Source organism: Gopherus flavomarginatus, chromosome 5 (assembly GCF_025201925.1).
Source record: "Gopherus flavomarginatus isolate rGopFla2 chromosome 5, rGopFla2.mat.asm, whole genome shotgun sequence".
Lineage (NCBI taxonomy): Eukaryota > Metazoa > Chordata > Testudines > Testudinidae > Gopherus > Gopherus flavomarginatus.
The window spans coordinates 10,129,339-10,144,371 of NC_066621.1; the positions used below are offsets into that span (position 1 = coordinate 10,129,339).

At 53.9% G+C, this 15,033-nt stretch overlaps 2 protein-coding genes across 4 annotated transcripts in view; one reads left to right on the top strand and one right to left on the bottom strand.

The window, feature by feature from the left end:
- The window catches only part of ST7L (suppression of tumorigenicity 7 like), a 68,891-nt gene extending 59,004 nt beyond the window's left edge, over nucleotides 1-9,887 (top strand). For all 3 annotated transcript variants that reach the window (XM_050954314.1, XM_050954319.1, XM_050954317.1), the window contains one exon: nucleotides 5,983-9,887. In XM_050954314.1, the coding sequence (XP_050810271.1) occupies nucleotides 5,983-6,117 (135 nt within the window). In that variant the 3' untranslated portion in view covers nucleotides 6,118-9,887. The remainder of the gene's footprint in view (nucleotides 1-5,982) is intronic.
- The window catches only part of WNT2B (Wnt family member 2B), a 45,264-nt gene that overhangs the window by 1,805 nt on the left and 28,426 nt on the right, over nucleotides 1-15,033 (bottom strand). The window contains exons 3-4 of the mRNA XM_050954363.1: nucleotides 11,088-11,365; nucleotides 7,854-8,118 (exon numbers count right to left, since the gene is read on the bottom strand). Of these exons, the coding sequence (XP_050810320.1) occupies nucleotides 7,854-8,118; nucleotides 11,088-11,365 (543 nt within the window). The remainder of the gene's footprint in view (nucleotides 1-7,853; nucleotides 8,119-11,087; nucleotides 11,366-15,033) is intronic.

Here is a 15,033-nt window from a genome sequence, read left to right on the forward strand (position 1 = left end):
CTAGACTGTAAGGTCTTTGGGTCAGGGCCTGCCTGTTTTGTTCTCTGTCTGTACAGCACTTCACATTATGGGACTGGGTAAGGATTGGGGGGCCACTAGGCCCTACTGCAATATATGTTGGAGAGACTGAGTTTAAACACATGCTGTTTTAACAGTGCATGAACTCCTAATTTACTGTCTTTACATGGTAGGTTCTTGGGTGCAGGGATTGTACTGTGCCTTGTGGGACAACAGCAGTAAGTTTATAGATCTATGGATCAACTGTCTTTCAGCCTTAGCGTTCAGCTCCCTCGCCCAGAGAGGACGTGAATCCTTACACAACAGCCCTGGGTCTTTCTATGAAATGCAGAGCACAATTTTCTGTATGAATTTTCAACCAAGCCACATCTTTGAACCATTATTTCATTTGTGTCCTGTGGCTCAGAACTCACAGGGCAGATGGGTTCAGAAATAGAGACGCTTTGCCCCGAGCTGCTCTGAGAGCTGGCCCACATGGTGGAGCCTGGTCATACAAAGTGACTTGCCTTGAAGTCCCTGATCCCGTGACAGCCCCATAAATAAAAGCACAAGCATGGCATTTACTGGCTAGTGCTCAGGAGTCATTGGGGCCCAATTCCCTGTGGTCTTGCACCTCAGGCTGATTAGACCAGTGCAACGTGGGTGAGAACCACTGCCACGTTGGCACGGTAGCATGCCGCACTCACTCCACTGGCCTAAATGACTGCACCAGGCTCAGGGAAATGGGGAATTGGCTCCCATAGATGAGGGACATGCGTGGACATAAATGGTATCAGCTAAGCCCCCTAAACAGCAGCAGGGAAATACCCAGTAATGCATGCTTGAAACAACACAGGGAGAGCTGAGGGGTCGCTTAGGCCCCAGACCGCACCTGCATGCTCTTCCCTATGTCTGTACAGTTCCTGGAATTCTTGGGCTCTGGTTTTCCTAGCACAAACCCCATCACATTCTCATTTTGGGGGCACTGTTGTGTGCAAGTGCCCATGTCCATGGAGAGCCTTTCCTCTCCTGCGGGTTTCTGGTGAAGGATGTGGCGGGGGTCTGGGCCCTGAGGTCACATGTTCTAGTGTCAGACGAGTTCAGACCTGCCCTGGCTGAGGTCAGGTCTCTGAGGGGAAAGAGGCCCCAGTTTGGTCTCTAGCAGCCCCTCTGAGCCGTCTAGCCATAGCCGAGAGACCGAGCTGCTGAGGGACAGGGACCTTCAGCCTTGCTGAGCACGTCTTATTCAGACAGGCCTTTGGTTTCTGGGTAATCGGGGGCAATGCACTGAGTAAACTCTTTCTTCTTCTGGCCTCTCCCTTGGATCCAATTCAGGTGTTGTCTGGACACAAACTGGCCCCCTTTCACCTCTGACACATGAACTGGTTTAGAAATGGCTGATCTTGCCTTTGCCTAAGCCAGCTCAAGCCAGAATGGTTGAAGCCACGTCTGCCCTGGCAGGAGCACGTGTCAGTTTAACGAACCTGATGGAAGTGTGTATCTACACCAGCCCTGTGCTCCTGGTTTCAGCAGCGAATTCTCGCCAGGTGTCTAAACATTGGGCACTGCTGAATCCCCTCTGGAGCTGCAGGCTGTGCCCATCCTAGCGTCAGGGTCTGTGCTGCTGCTCAGCTTCACAGCACGACAGGCCAGACTCAGCTGGCTGGCTTTGGGGACTCTGTACTGCTCATGCCAGGCCAGGAAAGCAGGCAACGCCGGGAGGGTGGTGGTAGTAGAGCGGCTCTAACTCGTGCTCGGTGATTTCTGGTATCCAGCAAAGGCTTGTCTGTTCTGCTGGAATCCTCCTGCCTGTGTGCCTTGCCCGCTGGTGTGAGGGAGGAGCAGAGAGAGTCTGCAGGCAAAGGCATATAAAATAGCAGGTCCAGGGTTTAGAGGACTCCTGGGCTCTCAGCTCTGCCACAGCACTTGTTCTGCCACCACCTCCCCACCAGTACAGCGGGAAAGGACCAGGCCCCTGGGTGCTGCAGGGGTTCGTGTGTTTAATGCTCTTTGGCTTCCTAGGGAGGAAGAGGCTACAGAGCAGGGCCGGCTCCAGGCCACAGCACACCAAGCGCGTGCTTGGGGTGGCACACCGCAGGGGGCACTCTGCTGGTTGCTGGAAGGGTGGCAGGCGGCTCTGGTGGAGCTGCCGCAGGCGTGGCTGTGGACGGTCCGCTGGTCCTGCGGCTCCGGTGGACCTCCGGCAGGCGTGGCTGTGGCAGCTCCACTGGAGCCGTGGGACCATCGGACCCTCCACAGAAAAGCCTGCGGCAGGTCCACCGGAGCCGCGGGACCAGCTGACCATCCGCAGAAACGCCTGCGGGAGGTCCACCGGAGCCACAGGACCGGCAAGCGGCAGAGCGCCCCTCGCGGCGTCCCGCCGTGCTTGGGGCGGCGATATTGCTAGAGCTGGCCCTGCTACAGAGGGTGGAATCTGATGAAGAGCCCATGTGCACAGGCTCCCCTGGCCCTGAGCCGGGACCGGCACAGGCTTTCCAGGCTGCCGCTCCTGAGACAGCAGGCTGGGCATGGTGTCGCCCCATGGAGGGGACACTCTGGCTGGGCCCCTTCAGGGGGGATGGATGTGACTTTCTCCTCAGTGCTATTCCCCAGTTCTTGAATAATTTCTGTCACTGCTACCTTAGCCCCTCCTGCTGTCCTGGGGACCGTCCTCGCACTTCTACCTGTGCGCGCTGTATGCACAACCAGGGCTGGCCCTGGGCTCATGCTTTCTGCTGCTCCTTTGGAAAGCGCTGCATGCCCAGGGTGATTTCCAAGTTGCCTCTCCTAGCCCAGAGCCTTCCGGGTGCACTGGCCCATCAGCCAGATGGGCTGGGAAGCCAGACCCTCACGGCAGCTCCTAGTGTGTGAAAGGTGGAGATTTGGAAGCAACCTCCTAAAATGGCTGAAACTCTCCTATTAAACATCCCCTCAGCTTTGCTGATCTTCCTTCCCCACCCCATCCCACCCCACCCTCTGTCCATGCACTAATCTGTTCTCTAGGCCAGGTACAGGCCACGGATATCCCCCCCGCCCCTTCTCGTCTTCACTGTTTGGCTCTGCATTCCCTGGGATTGCTCTCTCCCTGTGCCTGGCCCCGTCTCCCCTGGGGTGAGTTACTCTGAGTTGGATGGAGCACGCAGCCAGCACTCCCTTGAGGCAGGTATGCAGAGAGCTCTCCCCACTAGCGTGTGTCAAATTCCCTTCCCTTGTGATTTAATTATCCTGTATGACGGCTGGAGAGGCCAAGTACTAGGAGCAAAGGTTTATACATAGCAGGAAGCTACTGGACCTGGGACCTGTACCAAGGTATTGGCAGACAGCTGGGCTGGCAGACAGCTGGGCAGGAGACAGCTGGCTTGAGTGTCCAGTTAAGTGGCCCTGGTCAACCCCTAGTTAGAAGTGGAAATGTCTCACTCCAGTTGTGAGGCCCTCTGCAGGGCTAACGGCCTTTGCAAAGCTGGTGCAGCTGCCAGTGAACTGGCATGGCTGCTCTTACCCCACACAGCCTGGAAGTCCAGGCTTCTCTGGTCGCGCAAAAAAGAAAAAAGAAGAAAAAAAAAAAAAGGACTGTGTCTTGCTGCTGCTCTGAAAACCCCATGTAAAGGTTTGTTCATTGCAGAGAGCAATGGTTCAGGTAGGTAAGAGGACTCTGAGTGACTGAAGATCACTTTGGAAGACTCTGCTTTGCTTTGTCCTGGTGGAAATGAATGGGGTTACTCTGGATTAACACAAGTGTAAGGGTCAATCAGACAGGCTGACTCCCAGCATCTGAAATGGAGACAGAGTTTAGCTAGGACTAGTTTAAACTTGCAGATTTAAACTAGTGTAAACGGTGAATTCTCTGTAACTTGAAATCTTTAAACCATGATTTGAGGACTTCAGTAACTCAGCCAGAGGTTACTTCAGGAGTGGGAGAGGTTCTGTGGCCTGCAATGTGCAGGAGGTCAGACTAGATGATCATGATGGTCCCTTCTGACCTTAAAGTCTATGATTCTAGTGGCAGCATGGTCAAGTGGGAAGAGTGAAGAACTGAGACAGGACTCCTGGGTTTCCAGTTCTGTCCTCTGATTCACTGTGAGACCTTGGGCAAGTTCTGGGTGAAGTTACTTCACTTCTCTGCTTCGATTCCCACTTCAGTACACAGGGTAATACTTACTAGAGGGGGTTGAAATTTTGTCAAAAAGAATGGTTAGTTTTTCATTTCAAACATTTATTTTTGACAAATGTTCATGTTTTCATTGGAGGCAAAAACCCAGACTTTTGGGTGTTAAACTGAAAATGTGTTAGATTTGGGGTTTTCATTTTCTTATCAAAACCCTCTCCCTTTGGGGGAGAAGAGGGAATTCTTTCCTGACCAGCTCTTGTCACTTCCTGCTATGCAGGTTGATGTTTGTATAGTGCAAAGTGCTTTGTGAGTCTGTGATGGAAGGTGATAGTGTAACCCACACACTGTCTGGGTGGGGTGCTCTGTCCCAGCCAGTGGCACCAAGACCACTTAGAAAGAGAGAAAATGGGTCTGGTGTACAGCCTTAGCCAACAGCCAATAGGCTTTTTGCTCATGCAATACAGATTAATGCACTGAGGTCCTAGGTTCAATCCCACCCAGTGACGACCAGGGTCTGTTGGTGTTACACTAGTGCCATGTGTGGGTTTAGTACTCAGTTTTTGGGACACATTTTAACACCTCCCCACCCCGAAAAGCAGACTGAAAATTCGACTCATTTGAGTCTATTTTCTGACTGACTTCACAGTTCACGGCCTGGCCATGATGTCAGGGCATGTCTACGCCGTAGCTGGGGGTGAACCTTGCAGCCCAGCTTGGCAGATTGTCTGCACAGCTTTTGGAGCCTGTGGCAGGAGCCTCCTGCCCCAACTCCACAGACTTGGATTAGCACTGTAAAGACAGCTGTGTAGACAGCCGCAGCTCAGCCTGGAGCTGGGACTCTGACACCTAGGGATGAGGGCGAGCTGGAGAGCCTGAGCGCCAGCCTGGGCCATAACATCCACACTGCTATTTTTAGCAAGCTAGCTCGAGTGCTTGTGCATGTCTGTCATCCGGGCTGGGAGTCTTGTTCCCAGCTGAGTGTAGATGCACCAGCCGAGTCCAGCCACAGGGCCCTGCAGTGCCTGTCTGCAATTGCAATGGAATTCCAGTTGTGTGATTAATAAACCATGTGGCTATTTGGTTTTAATCTGCTATGTTGTTAGTGCTTATTAGAACTAGTTGGAAAACGAGTAGTTGTGAAACGGTTTTGAATTCTTTTGCTGTTCTTTAGAATTTTTTTCACAAATTAAAAATTCAGACCAACTGCTCAAAACCCCTCCAAATGGTGAAAAAAATTGTTTAAGAAATATTAAGTTTTTTCCCTACTGACAAATTTTTACTATTAACCTGTCAGAAGTGTGTGTGCGTGTGTGTGTGTGTGTGTGTGTGTGTGTGTGTGTGTAAGTCAGGTCTGAGTATGCCCTGGGCCTGGCTTGATGATTCTTTTGTTCATCTTTGTGAGTTTAACTGTACAGGCATGTCTGAAGTGGCCCCGACTGGCTCTGGAGGTTACACAAGGGGTGACAAAGTTTGTGGTTGGTTTATTGGTTGATTGTTTGGAGCACGTCTTTGCATAAGGAGGAGGGTGCATGGTATTTACTGAAACCAGCGTGCTGCTCCATGGGGTTGCCTGGTGCCAAAGGCAGCAACAAACTGGTTGTGAGCTATTTCTGCCCTGTCAGTTCATCCAATTTGCCGCTGGCGTACGCGCCCTCTGCTGGCTTGATTGCAACACAGCGGCAGCTACGGCTAGGCTCCCTCCACCTGGGGCAGAGGCCAGCCACGGGGTGTATGATGGGGTGGCTGAGGTGGAAGGGCACGGGTGGGACTAGAAGGTAGAAATACCTCTGTGCTGCTGATGCATAGAATAAATGTGGGGTGAGTGGCTCGTTTAAGTGTAGAAACCGTTTGTTCATTGCTATTTTCCTTCCTCACAGATTGCCTGGGTACCGCGGCTGCACTGCTGGGTCCAGGGAGCTGTGCCTGTTGCCAGGGAAACTGATGGCAGTGCAGGGCTGTTTGACCTGGTGGACAGAACCGTCACACAGAAGACCGGTGCAGAAGCTGAATAGCAGCAACTTGGGCTTCTCTGCACTTCGCCCCCAAGCCCATGCAGTGTAGTTGCAGTGACCCAAAAGCCTGCAGTTACAGCGCGTGCATGCCCTGCGTGGCTGCGTGCTGGAGCAGTGTGTCCAAGAAAGGCCTAGCTGGAGCAGTGTGTCCAAGAAAGGCCTAGGGTTCAGACAGGAGTTTCCAGTCACATACATCCAGAACTGGGGCAGGTGAAATTCTGGAGAAGCCCATGCAATGCAAATCTCTATCCCAGCAGAATTTCTGCCCCTTGCTCACTTCTAGTGCTGGCTGCTGCTCAGGGAACATGCTGATAACTTGGAGGGCAGGTGTGGGCAGCAGCAGCTGCCTGGTAATACTGGGGGATGATTCCCTGATATTCCTGGGCCCTCAATGCACCTTCTTTCCTACCGTTTGAGTATATGTGGTCAGAGTATAACCAAATCAAACCCACACTGCTTAGAGCTGGGCCTGGTGCTGTGAAGGGCCATGGTGATGGAAGGGTGGCAGAACTTGGGGACGTTTGACAGGAGTTTCCCGAGGCCAGTAAAGCGAATTCCAGTGGGCTGGCTTCCCCTCTGGCTGTTGGGGCTCCGTGCTAGTATATTAGGCTGAAAATCCCAGAGGAGAAGTACCCACCAGCCCCTCGCTTGGTGCTGAGTGACACACAGCAATAAGCAGGCTTACAAATGGCTGGGGTGTTCCCAGAGCTGGGCTGCCTGCGTGGGGCTCTTCTGACTCCTTGCCAGCAGCAGCCTGACAACTGCCATTCACCATTTTTTCACACCTGGACGTTTGTGCGCTTGGATGGCTACAGGATTCACATCAGACTGAGCCTCCCCTGCCCTGTTGCCTGAGTCACCTCTGATTTCCCAGGTGTACAGCACAGAGCCAGCCCCCTTCATGTCCTTCCTGCTACCTACTGCAGCTCCCATAATCCCTTACTTCTCAGACTGCCCAAGTGGCAACTGTCTGCAAGCTGCACTTTCACAGTCACAGACTTTGCTGGTTGGGAAGATCCTGTTTGACTTTTTATTTTAATTTCTTTCTTGTCATGGGAAATTCCACAGTAAACCCCCTCAAGGGCTGTTTTGCAACTCACTGGTTTGTGGGGCCTTTGAGGGCGAAGAGAAGGGAATAAATATGGCTCTGAAACCTGGACCCTTCCCACAAAGCAATGGAACAGCAGAAAACGCACAGCATATGCTGGAGGTTACCCTACATTCTGCCTTGTTGGTGCAGCCCCAGCCTTGGTCCCAGCTGCAGGAGTTCAAATCTTGCTCTTTGCTAGGCAGCCCTCTACATGTGCAAGCTAAAGGCCAAGCAGTAACTGCAGTGTGGCAGTAGGCGTGTCAGTCCCAGAGTATGAGAGAGACAAGGTGGGGGAGGTAATATCTTTTATTGGACCAGCTTCTGCTGAGGAGTCAGTTCTGGGCTAAAGAAGAGCTCTCTGTGGCTCAAAAGTTTGTCTCTCAACAGAAGTTGGTCCAATAAAAGACAACACCGCACCCACCTGGTCTCTCTAAGTGGTAACCAGGTGTGATAGGCCTGTGCTGCCTAAATTCAACAACTGGTCTGAGACTGAATAGTCCAAAGGGTGGGTTGCTCTTTAATATGGGTTGTGGGAGGCCTCCTGTGGGTTAGTGGGAGGCTGCAGGCCTGACAAAGGGGTGGGAGATGTGTTGCTAGATTGCCCGCCACAGCGGCCATGCAGACAGCTGTTGGGGCAGGCTCTTACCTGCCGACTTGTCCATCACACAGTAATCAGGAGAGTTCTCAAAGTACACCAGGTCTGTTTTGGTGGGTTTCCTGAAGTTCTTGTTGGCCACGGTGAAGCCGGTGCCATCCTGGTTCATTGTCACCTGGATGGCCCCATTGTATTTCTTCCTAAGGTAATCCCCAGTTTTCCGAAAATCTGACATTGCCAACCAACAAGTCCTTAGGGTGCAGGAGCCGCTGACTCCATGGCATTTGCACTCCAGCTTCAGGAATCGCTTTACAGCCTATAAGAGAAAAGAGGACATGAGGAAAAGGTAGGACTGAACCAGCCTGTTGCACTCACGTCGCTTAGATCCCAGCCATGGACGTTCAGCCTCCTGGAGTTGCTCACTGTTTCATGCCCATGTAGGATGATGATAGTTTATGGGAAGAGGCACGGAGTTCTGTGAGCTACCTTCTCAGAAGAGCCAAAGGGAGGCTTTGGAAAATCATGAAAGACTGGCTTTTGTGAAGCCCCCTGATCACCCCAGGCAGCTGAGCAGCAGGGATTGAAGGCAGAAGGCCTCTGTCATGCCACAAACCTCTCTCCCCTTGCAACAGCTCTGACACCAAAAGGCCACAGGCATGATTTATGCATAGGACACATCTCAGGCCATGTCTACACAGTGCAGTTTTCAGCAACACAGCTATGTCGCTACAGCCGTGCCGCTAAAAGGTGCACAGTGTAGCTGCTGTTTGTGGTGACAAAAAATTTCCACCCCCAACAAGCGGTGTTAGTGTGTTTGCACTGGCGCTTGTCGTCGGCAAAACTTTTGTCTTTTGGGTGTGTGGGTTTTTTTAACACCTCTGAACGACAAAAGTTTTGTCATTCATTTGCCAGTGTAGACAAAGCTTCAGCTGAAAGCAGGTCTGTGTTATTGCTAGTTGTCTTCCCCTGTGGCCGTTTATCCTAGAATGGGTGCGGGAGGAGTGATAAGACTGATTGAGAGAAGGGAGCTTTCAGCATCAGGCCATTTATAAAATTGAGCTCGTGGGCTGGGGACAGGTCAGGGGTTAGCTCTCTCCATAAGGGGACACAGACACACAGAGCCGGTGCAACCCATTAGGTGACCTAGGCAGTTGCCTAGGGCGTGAATATTTGGGGGGTGGCAACCACGGCGGCCGGATGTTCGGCCGACACGGTCGTCGATGGTATTTCAGGGGCAGGACCTTCCGCCACCTCCATCAGGGATGACATTTTCGGGGCAGGACATTTTGCCGCCTAGGGCACCAAAAAAGCTGCCAGCGCTCCTGCAGACACAGGCCAGACTTCAGGGCTAATGGGGTGTGACAGATGTTCACCACTTTTATAAGACTATGATAAATTTTGTACGAAGTATGTCTCATGAGGTATCATTTGAAACGTTGTAATCTGCTGAACATTATTATCCTGGTAAAATGGGTGTCTCAACCTTGTATGTAAAGTTACAAGTTTCTACTGTATCATGTTGCTGTAACATGTTCCAAAGTTAGGCCTAAACCAGTTCTTCAGAGACACTGGCACACCCAGACAGGTATCAACACAGTCACCCGGGTTATCATTTAGTTAAGTGACCATTCTCCAGCAATGGGAAGATGTGAAAGAGAAATCTACATTTCATCACAGGGACTGTTCAACGCTCACATCCACAAGACACTACGTGTCACCTGCACCCAGCTGGGGGTAATCCTCAGAGAGGGGAGTGGTGTAAGAGTGAGAGACAGTGGCCTCAAATCACCTCTTTCTCCCCCATCACTACTCATGGCAGCTGCAATGCTCGAAAGACAAAGAAAGCATCATTGAACTGGGACAGCAGTGGTCCTGGCTGGCTTTTCAGCCAGTACAGACTGCTGTGAATGTATTGCAAGACAAAACCTTTTGCTTTTCAGTTCACTTAGCTTGTTAAGTTAGTTATTAGCTGGCGTTTCACTCATTTCTTTTGTAACCAATCCTGACTTTGATGCACCACCACTTGTAATCACTTATAATCTATCTTTCTGTAGTTAATAAACTTATTTTATTGTTTAATCTTAACCAGTGTGTTTGGATTAAAGTGTGTAGGAAACTCCCTTTGGGATCACAAGGTTGGTGCATATCATGTTCCATTGATGAAATGATGGACTTTCTATGAGCTTGCATTGTTCAGCAGTGTGCTGAGCAGTACAAGATGCACATTTCTGGGGGCAAGGCTGGGACCAGGAATCTGTCAGTGGTCTTCTGCAATGTCATTCATGACTGGCCAGCTCGTAGCACTCAGTAGCGTGCAGCTGGGAGCAAGTGACATGTGGTGGCTGTGTGTAAACTGGCCAAGAGGGGCTGCTCACCAGTAAAGCAGTGTGACAGGCACCCCAGGGTGGAGAACTGAGGAGAAACAGCTATTCATCAGTTCAGATTATACCCTGGGGAATGTCCCATGGGGATTTGCCTTCCTTGAGGCCGGTGGGACTGCAGGGAGTGCTGCAGCCCCTGGTGGCCCACAGGATCCATCTGCTCCTCAGAGTCTGCAGGAAGCTAGCTGCTCTTCCACGTTCCCAGCTGCTCGAGCAAGAGCCTGGGCTCTTTGCTGCAGAGAAGAGCTTGGAAGCAAGCAGCTCAGGAATGGGGGGTGGCGAGGGCACTGCCAGTCTGGTTGCCTCTGAGAGAGTCCCAGTTAAATGGGGAATCACCCCAAACACAGGGGCCCTGTTGCACCCTGGAGGCTGGATGTGCTGTTCCCAGCTCCCTTACCCTCCCCCCACAAACTAGCACTGCTGTGCTGCAAACAGCCAGGGTGCGGAGTCCAGGCAGGTGAGGGCATTCCTGCCGGTGGGGCTGGTGGGGGAGGGTGTGGGCTGGATCGCGGTCGCTCTCCACTGGAGGGTTAGTACCTCTGGCTGGGAATAAGCCAGCAGCTATCTCACCCTGGAGCGCCCCACTGGGGAGGAGATGCCACAGCTAGGCAGGGAAGCTGCTTTCCTGCCAGGCTCCAGTGGCCAACTGGGGCTGCAGCAAGGGGCCTGGCACAGCGGCTGCTCAGTTCCTGTGCCCCATGCTGTCCCTAGGTGCTCGGCCCCATGGGGGTGTGAACAGCTGTGCCCACAGCTTGGCAACAGCCCTGGCTGCTAGGTGCCAGGCCGGGTGCAGAGGGGCCCACAGGGTAGGAATCCAGGCTGCAAGCTGGCCCAGGGTGGTGGCCTTGGCCAGCTGCACTTGCCGGGCTCTGGCACTGGCCCCGGCCTGGACCCTGGTACTCACTGTCCTCCCGCAGCGGTTGTTGTGCAGGTTCATCAGCGCCTGGGCGTCCTTCACCTTCTTCTCCTTGGCGTCCACAAAGGCCTTGGCGAACTTGATCCCATAGTGGATATTGTCGCTGCAGCCGCCCCAGTCAAACTCCCCTCGCTCATCCTTGGAGCGGCCACGCTTCAGGGGGTCACAGCTGCAGGCTTTCAGCTCCCCTTGGCTGCAGGCCCGAGTGATGGCGTAGACGACCCCAGCCGAGGAGATGGCGTAGACGAAGGCTGCCTCTCTGCTGCCTGCCAGGGGGAGTGAGGGATAGGCATGAGGGTGTGCACCGGGCCCGGGCAGAGGCAGCCCCATGAGAGCAGGAAACCTCAGAGACATCCTCAGGTATAAAGCATGGCTGTGCTTGGCTGCCCCAAGGCTCCTCCAACAGGGCCATGCAGTACCTGCCTCCTCATTCTGCTCCCCGCCCCCGCTCCATGCACTGAGCCCACGGGCATCAAAACGGCCAAGGCCACAGGCCGGGGACTTCGGCTGGGAAAAGGCAGGGCCTCAACTGAACCAGGCTAAACAGACTCACAGGGCTGGGGGCCACCAGTTCCTCCCAGCTCCGCCTTCCACTCATCCCACAGCCAGGTGGGCACTGCTCGGCCTCCATCTTCCTACTGCACAAGGCAGCCTAGCTCAGGGGCAGCTGACTGGCGCTGCTCATGCCTGCCCTGTCTGCCTCACGGCCACGCTCGGGCGCTAGGGCCTGGAGCTGACTTGGCGCTAGCCCAGCCTTGGACTGCTAGGGTCACGGCTGGCTTGCGAGCCCAAACAGCGTGAGTGGGGCACCTCACCCGGGGGCTGACTGGCAGTGCTTGTGCTTCATCCCCCATCACGCTGCCCAGCAAGAGCAATGCACCACACGAGCCGGGAGGCGGGGTCATGCAGAGCCCGGTAGTTGCCAACGAGGGGGTGACGACTGCACTGGGAGAGAGGAACTGGCAGCCTGGCAGCATTGGCCTTTGCCGCCTGACCTCTACATCTCCCTCAAGCACCCTAATGCTTCCACCTACGCTCCCGAAAAACAGCTACACAGCCGCCAGTTTAGCCCCCTAGGGTTACCAATTTAGGTTGGATGTATTCCTGGAGGTTTCATCACATGACATAATCTTTAATTAAAAATTTCTGGAGTTTCTAGGACAATCCTGGAGGGTTGGCAACCCTATAGCCCCCCTCATTGCTCGTTCTGCCAGGATGTCTGTCCATCACATGCCAGCCCACCCCCTGCCTGGCTGGAATCTTGGTGACTTGTTAGGGCAGTTTACCTGGGCCCCCGCCACTCCTTTTATTTGTGGGATCCATCTGTTGTCTCTTGTCATGCTTCCTGAAAGCCCTGTGGGGCAGGGCCTGTCTTTTAGCACCCAGCACAAAGACTCCCCACAATCTTACTGGGCCCTGTAGCAGCTACTGAAAAACAAATAACCCCCGTGTGTTACCCCTTCGAGGGACTCTGCGTGCTGGCTAACGTGCTGGGGTAGCTGAGCCCCGGGCCGCTGTGCTCTGCAAGCCCCAAGCCCCATCCTGTGGCCTGACTGAAGAACTCCAGCGGATCATTCTGCCCCCTGTTCATTTTGTAACCATGTTAAAAAGCAACCAGGGGATGTGGGCTCAAAGGACAGGCTGTTAACGGGGTGTGTGGGTACGAACTAGTCCGGGAAGCAATGCAGTGGTGCTGCGCGGTGGGTTTTGGGCGGGTGGTGGTCAGCATTGCTAAGCATAATGGATCTTACTTTTTCCTCTGCTGGAGGAGCTGGAGGAGACGAGAGATGCCCCACAGGGGCTATCCAGCAGCCTTGCTGGTCAGTATTCAGCACTCGCACCAGCCTGGTCACAGCTCCTTTGCTGGACAGTTCCCCACAGACCCTTAGCACAACAGGAGCAGTGTAACTTGGCCCTAAGAGAGGGAGCTCCCAGGGATGACAATGAGTGGTGGACGGCTCTGATGAGCAGAGAGCTCGAGGTCCTGTTCGGAATGTGCTTGAACTAGAGCTGCCATCTGGTGAGGTCAGAGTCTAAGGTCCCTGGAAGGAACTGGGAGATAAAGGGGGTGGCCTGTTGGCAGACAGGAGTCCCATGGAAGAACAAAGCCAAGCCAGAATCCAGCAGGTCCCTGCACAGAGTTCTCCCCCCGGCAGATCCCTCGCCTCACAAAGCCGGGCTTGGGAAGCATGAGCTTGAAGTGGAACCTAGGGGCACAGTCCAGCCCCCGAGAGGGATGCCATGGCCTGCATGACAGAGAAGAGACCCAAGGGCGTTAGGGGCGCTGAGAGGGGAACTGCCCTGGAGGCGGCAGACTGAAAGCACAAGGGCTGGGCCTTACTGGGAAGGGATGAAGGCCAGAGAGCAGAGCTGATGGAAGGCGGGGGGTGTATAATGGCAACATGGGATGGAAGATTGAAGTTTAGCTAGAAAAGACACTAAATGTTGTGCCTTTCAGGGTAATTCCCCAGGCATGCCTGGTGTGCCTTTCCTGGCTGGAGACTGTGGCGATCTGTAGGACATTGGCTGTACATATATTCAAATCTCTAGCTGAGTTCCCAGCTCCTCACACCTCCCTCTGCCCCGCCATTCCTTCTCCTCCCATTGCTGCAGCCAGAGCAGAGGAGCCCTTCCCTCTCAGGCACACAGCAGTCAGCTTTTGATCTCCCCCTCCTTGCTGGGAAGTGCTTACAATCTCAGCCTGCCGGACGAATGGCCGGGCTGCAGGATGCCCCAAGCAGCACAGGAGGCCACCTGGTATTTTATGGTTCTGGTTTGAGTTCACAGCTGGTTTTATAAGTTGTAAAAGCAGCTGAAAATCAAAACCATGCAGCGGTTCACCGAGGAGGAACCATTTCAAACACAGCCTCAAAGAACAGTTCTCTGGGTACCTGGCCAGGGCTTGGGGACAGGTAGCAAAGCCAAGAGCTATCTGTTCGGTTCTTCATCCTTGCTGGCTTTCCCAACAAACATGGGTGCATGGGGGCTCGGGGACACAGGGTCACAATCTCTCTGCTCTCAACCTATGAACCAAAGCTCTGGGCTGCCCAGGGCCTCTACATCAGAGTAGTCCATCCAGCCCTACCTGACGGGCCACAAGCCTTCTGAACCCCTTGCTGGCCAGCAGCGAGCAGTCCACACCCCAGCACCAGCCGCTGGCAATGTGTAGCAGCCAGGAAGAGGACTGGCGTCCTAGGCAGGACTCCTGCTCTGAGGATGGTGATCAGAGGTGCCTGGGAAAGGGTGAATGCCCCGTGCACGGTGACCTGGCACGGAGGGTGTGTGCCCAGCCCAGTGTTACACATAGAGCTTAAGCCACCATGTAGGCTCCCTGCTCCTGCACACCTGCTGCCTCTGTTTATGCAGCCTGGGGTGTCCCCGGGGCTGCCAGGGCAGGAACTGCTGCTCGCTGTTTGCTGGCTTGAGGATAGAGGTGGGACATCCCAGAGGGTGGGCGACTCCTCTTCCCACCAGGCTGTCGTGTGCCAGGCCCCAAGGGAGGCACTGGAGCTATGGAGGATGCCCCTGGACTCAGCGTAGGCAGTTCCAAGTGTAACAGGCTTTGCAATCTGAATGTCTGGGTGGGCAGGGATGAAGGCGAGAGGTCTCTGGACTCTATCATACTTGGGGAGCAGGAGCTTAAAGCCATTGATTGCATCTGATTGTGGGGAGCCCATAACTCGAACAGATTTAACCCCAGCCTCTGCCTTTGGCTCTGTAGGGACAGGAAGGCTCCGAACCAGCAGCAAGTGTGCCTCAGTCAGGGGCTGGGGCTGGGGCAGTTCCCCAGACCCATCTCTCCTGCAGGCTACAGTCGACAGTGTTCCCCTTCTGCCTCCTCCCACCCAGACAGCTTCCTTCCAGTAACCCGCACTGGGATCTTTCTAGGTCTAGCTAACTCCCTCCTCGCCTCCTAGCCAGTCCCTGATGTGCA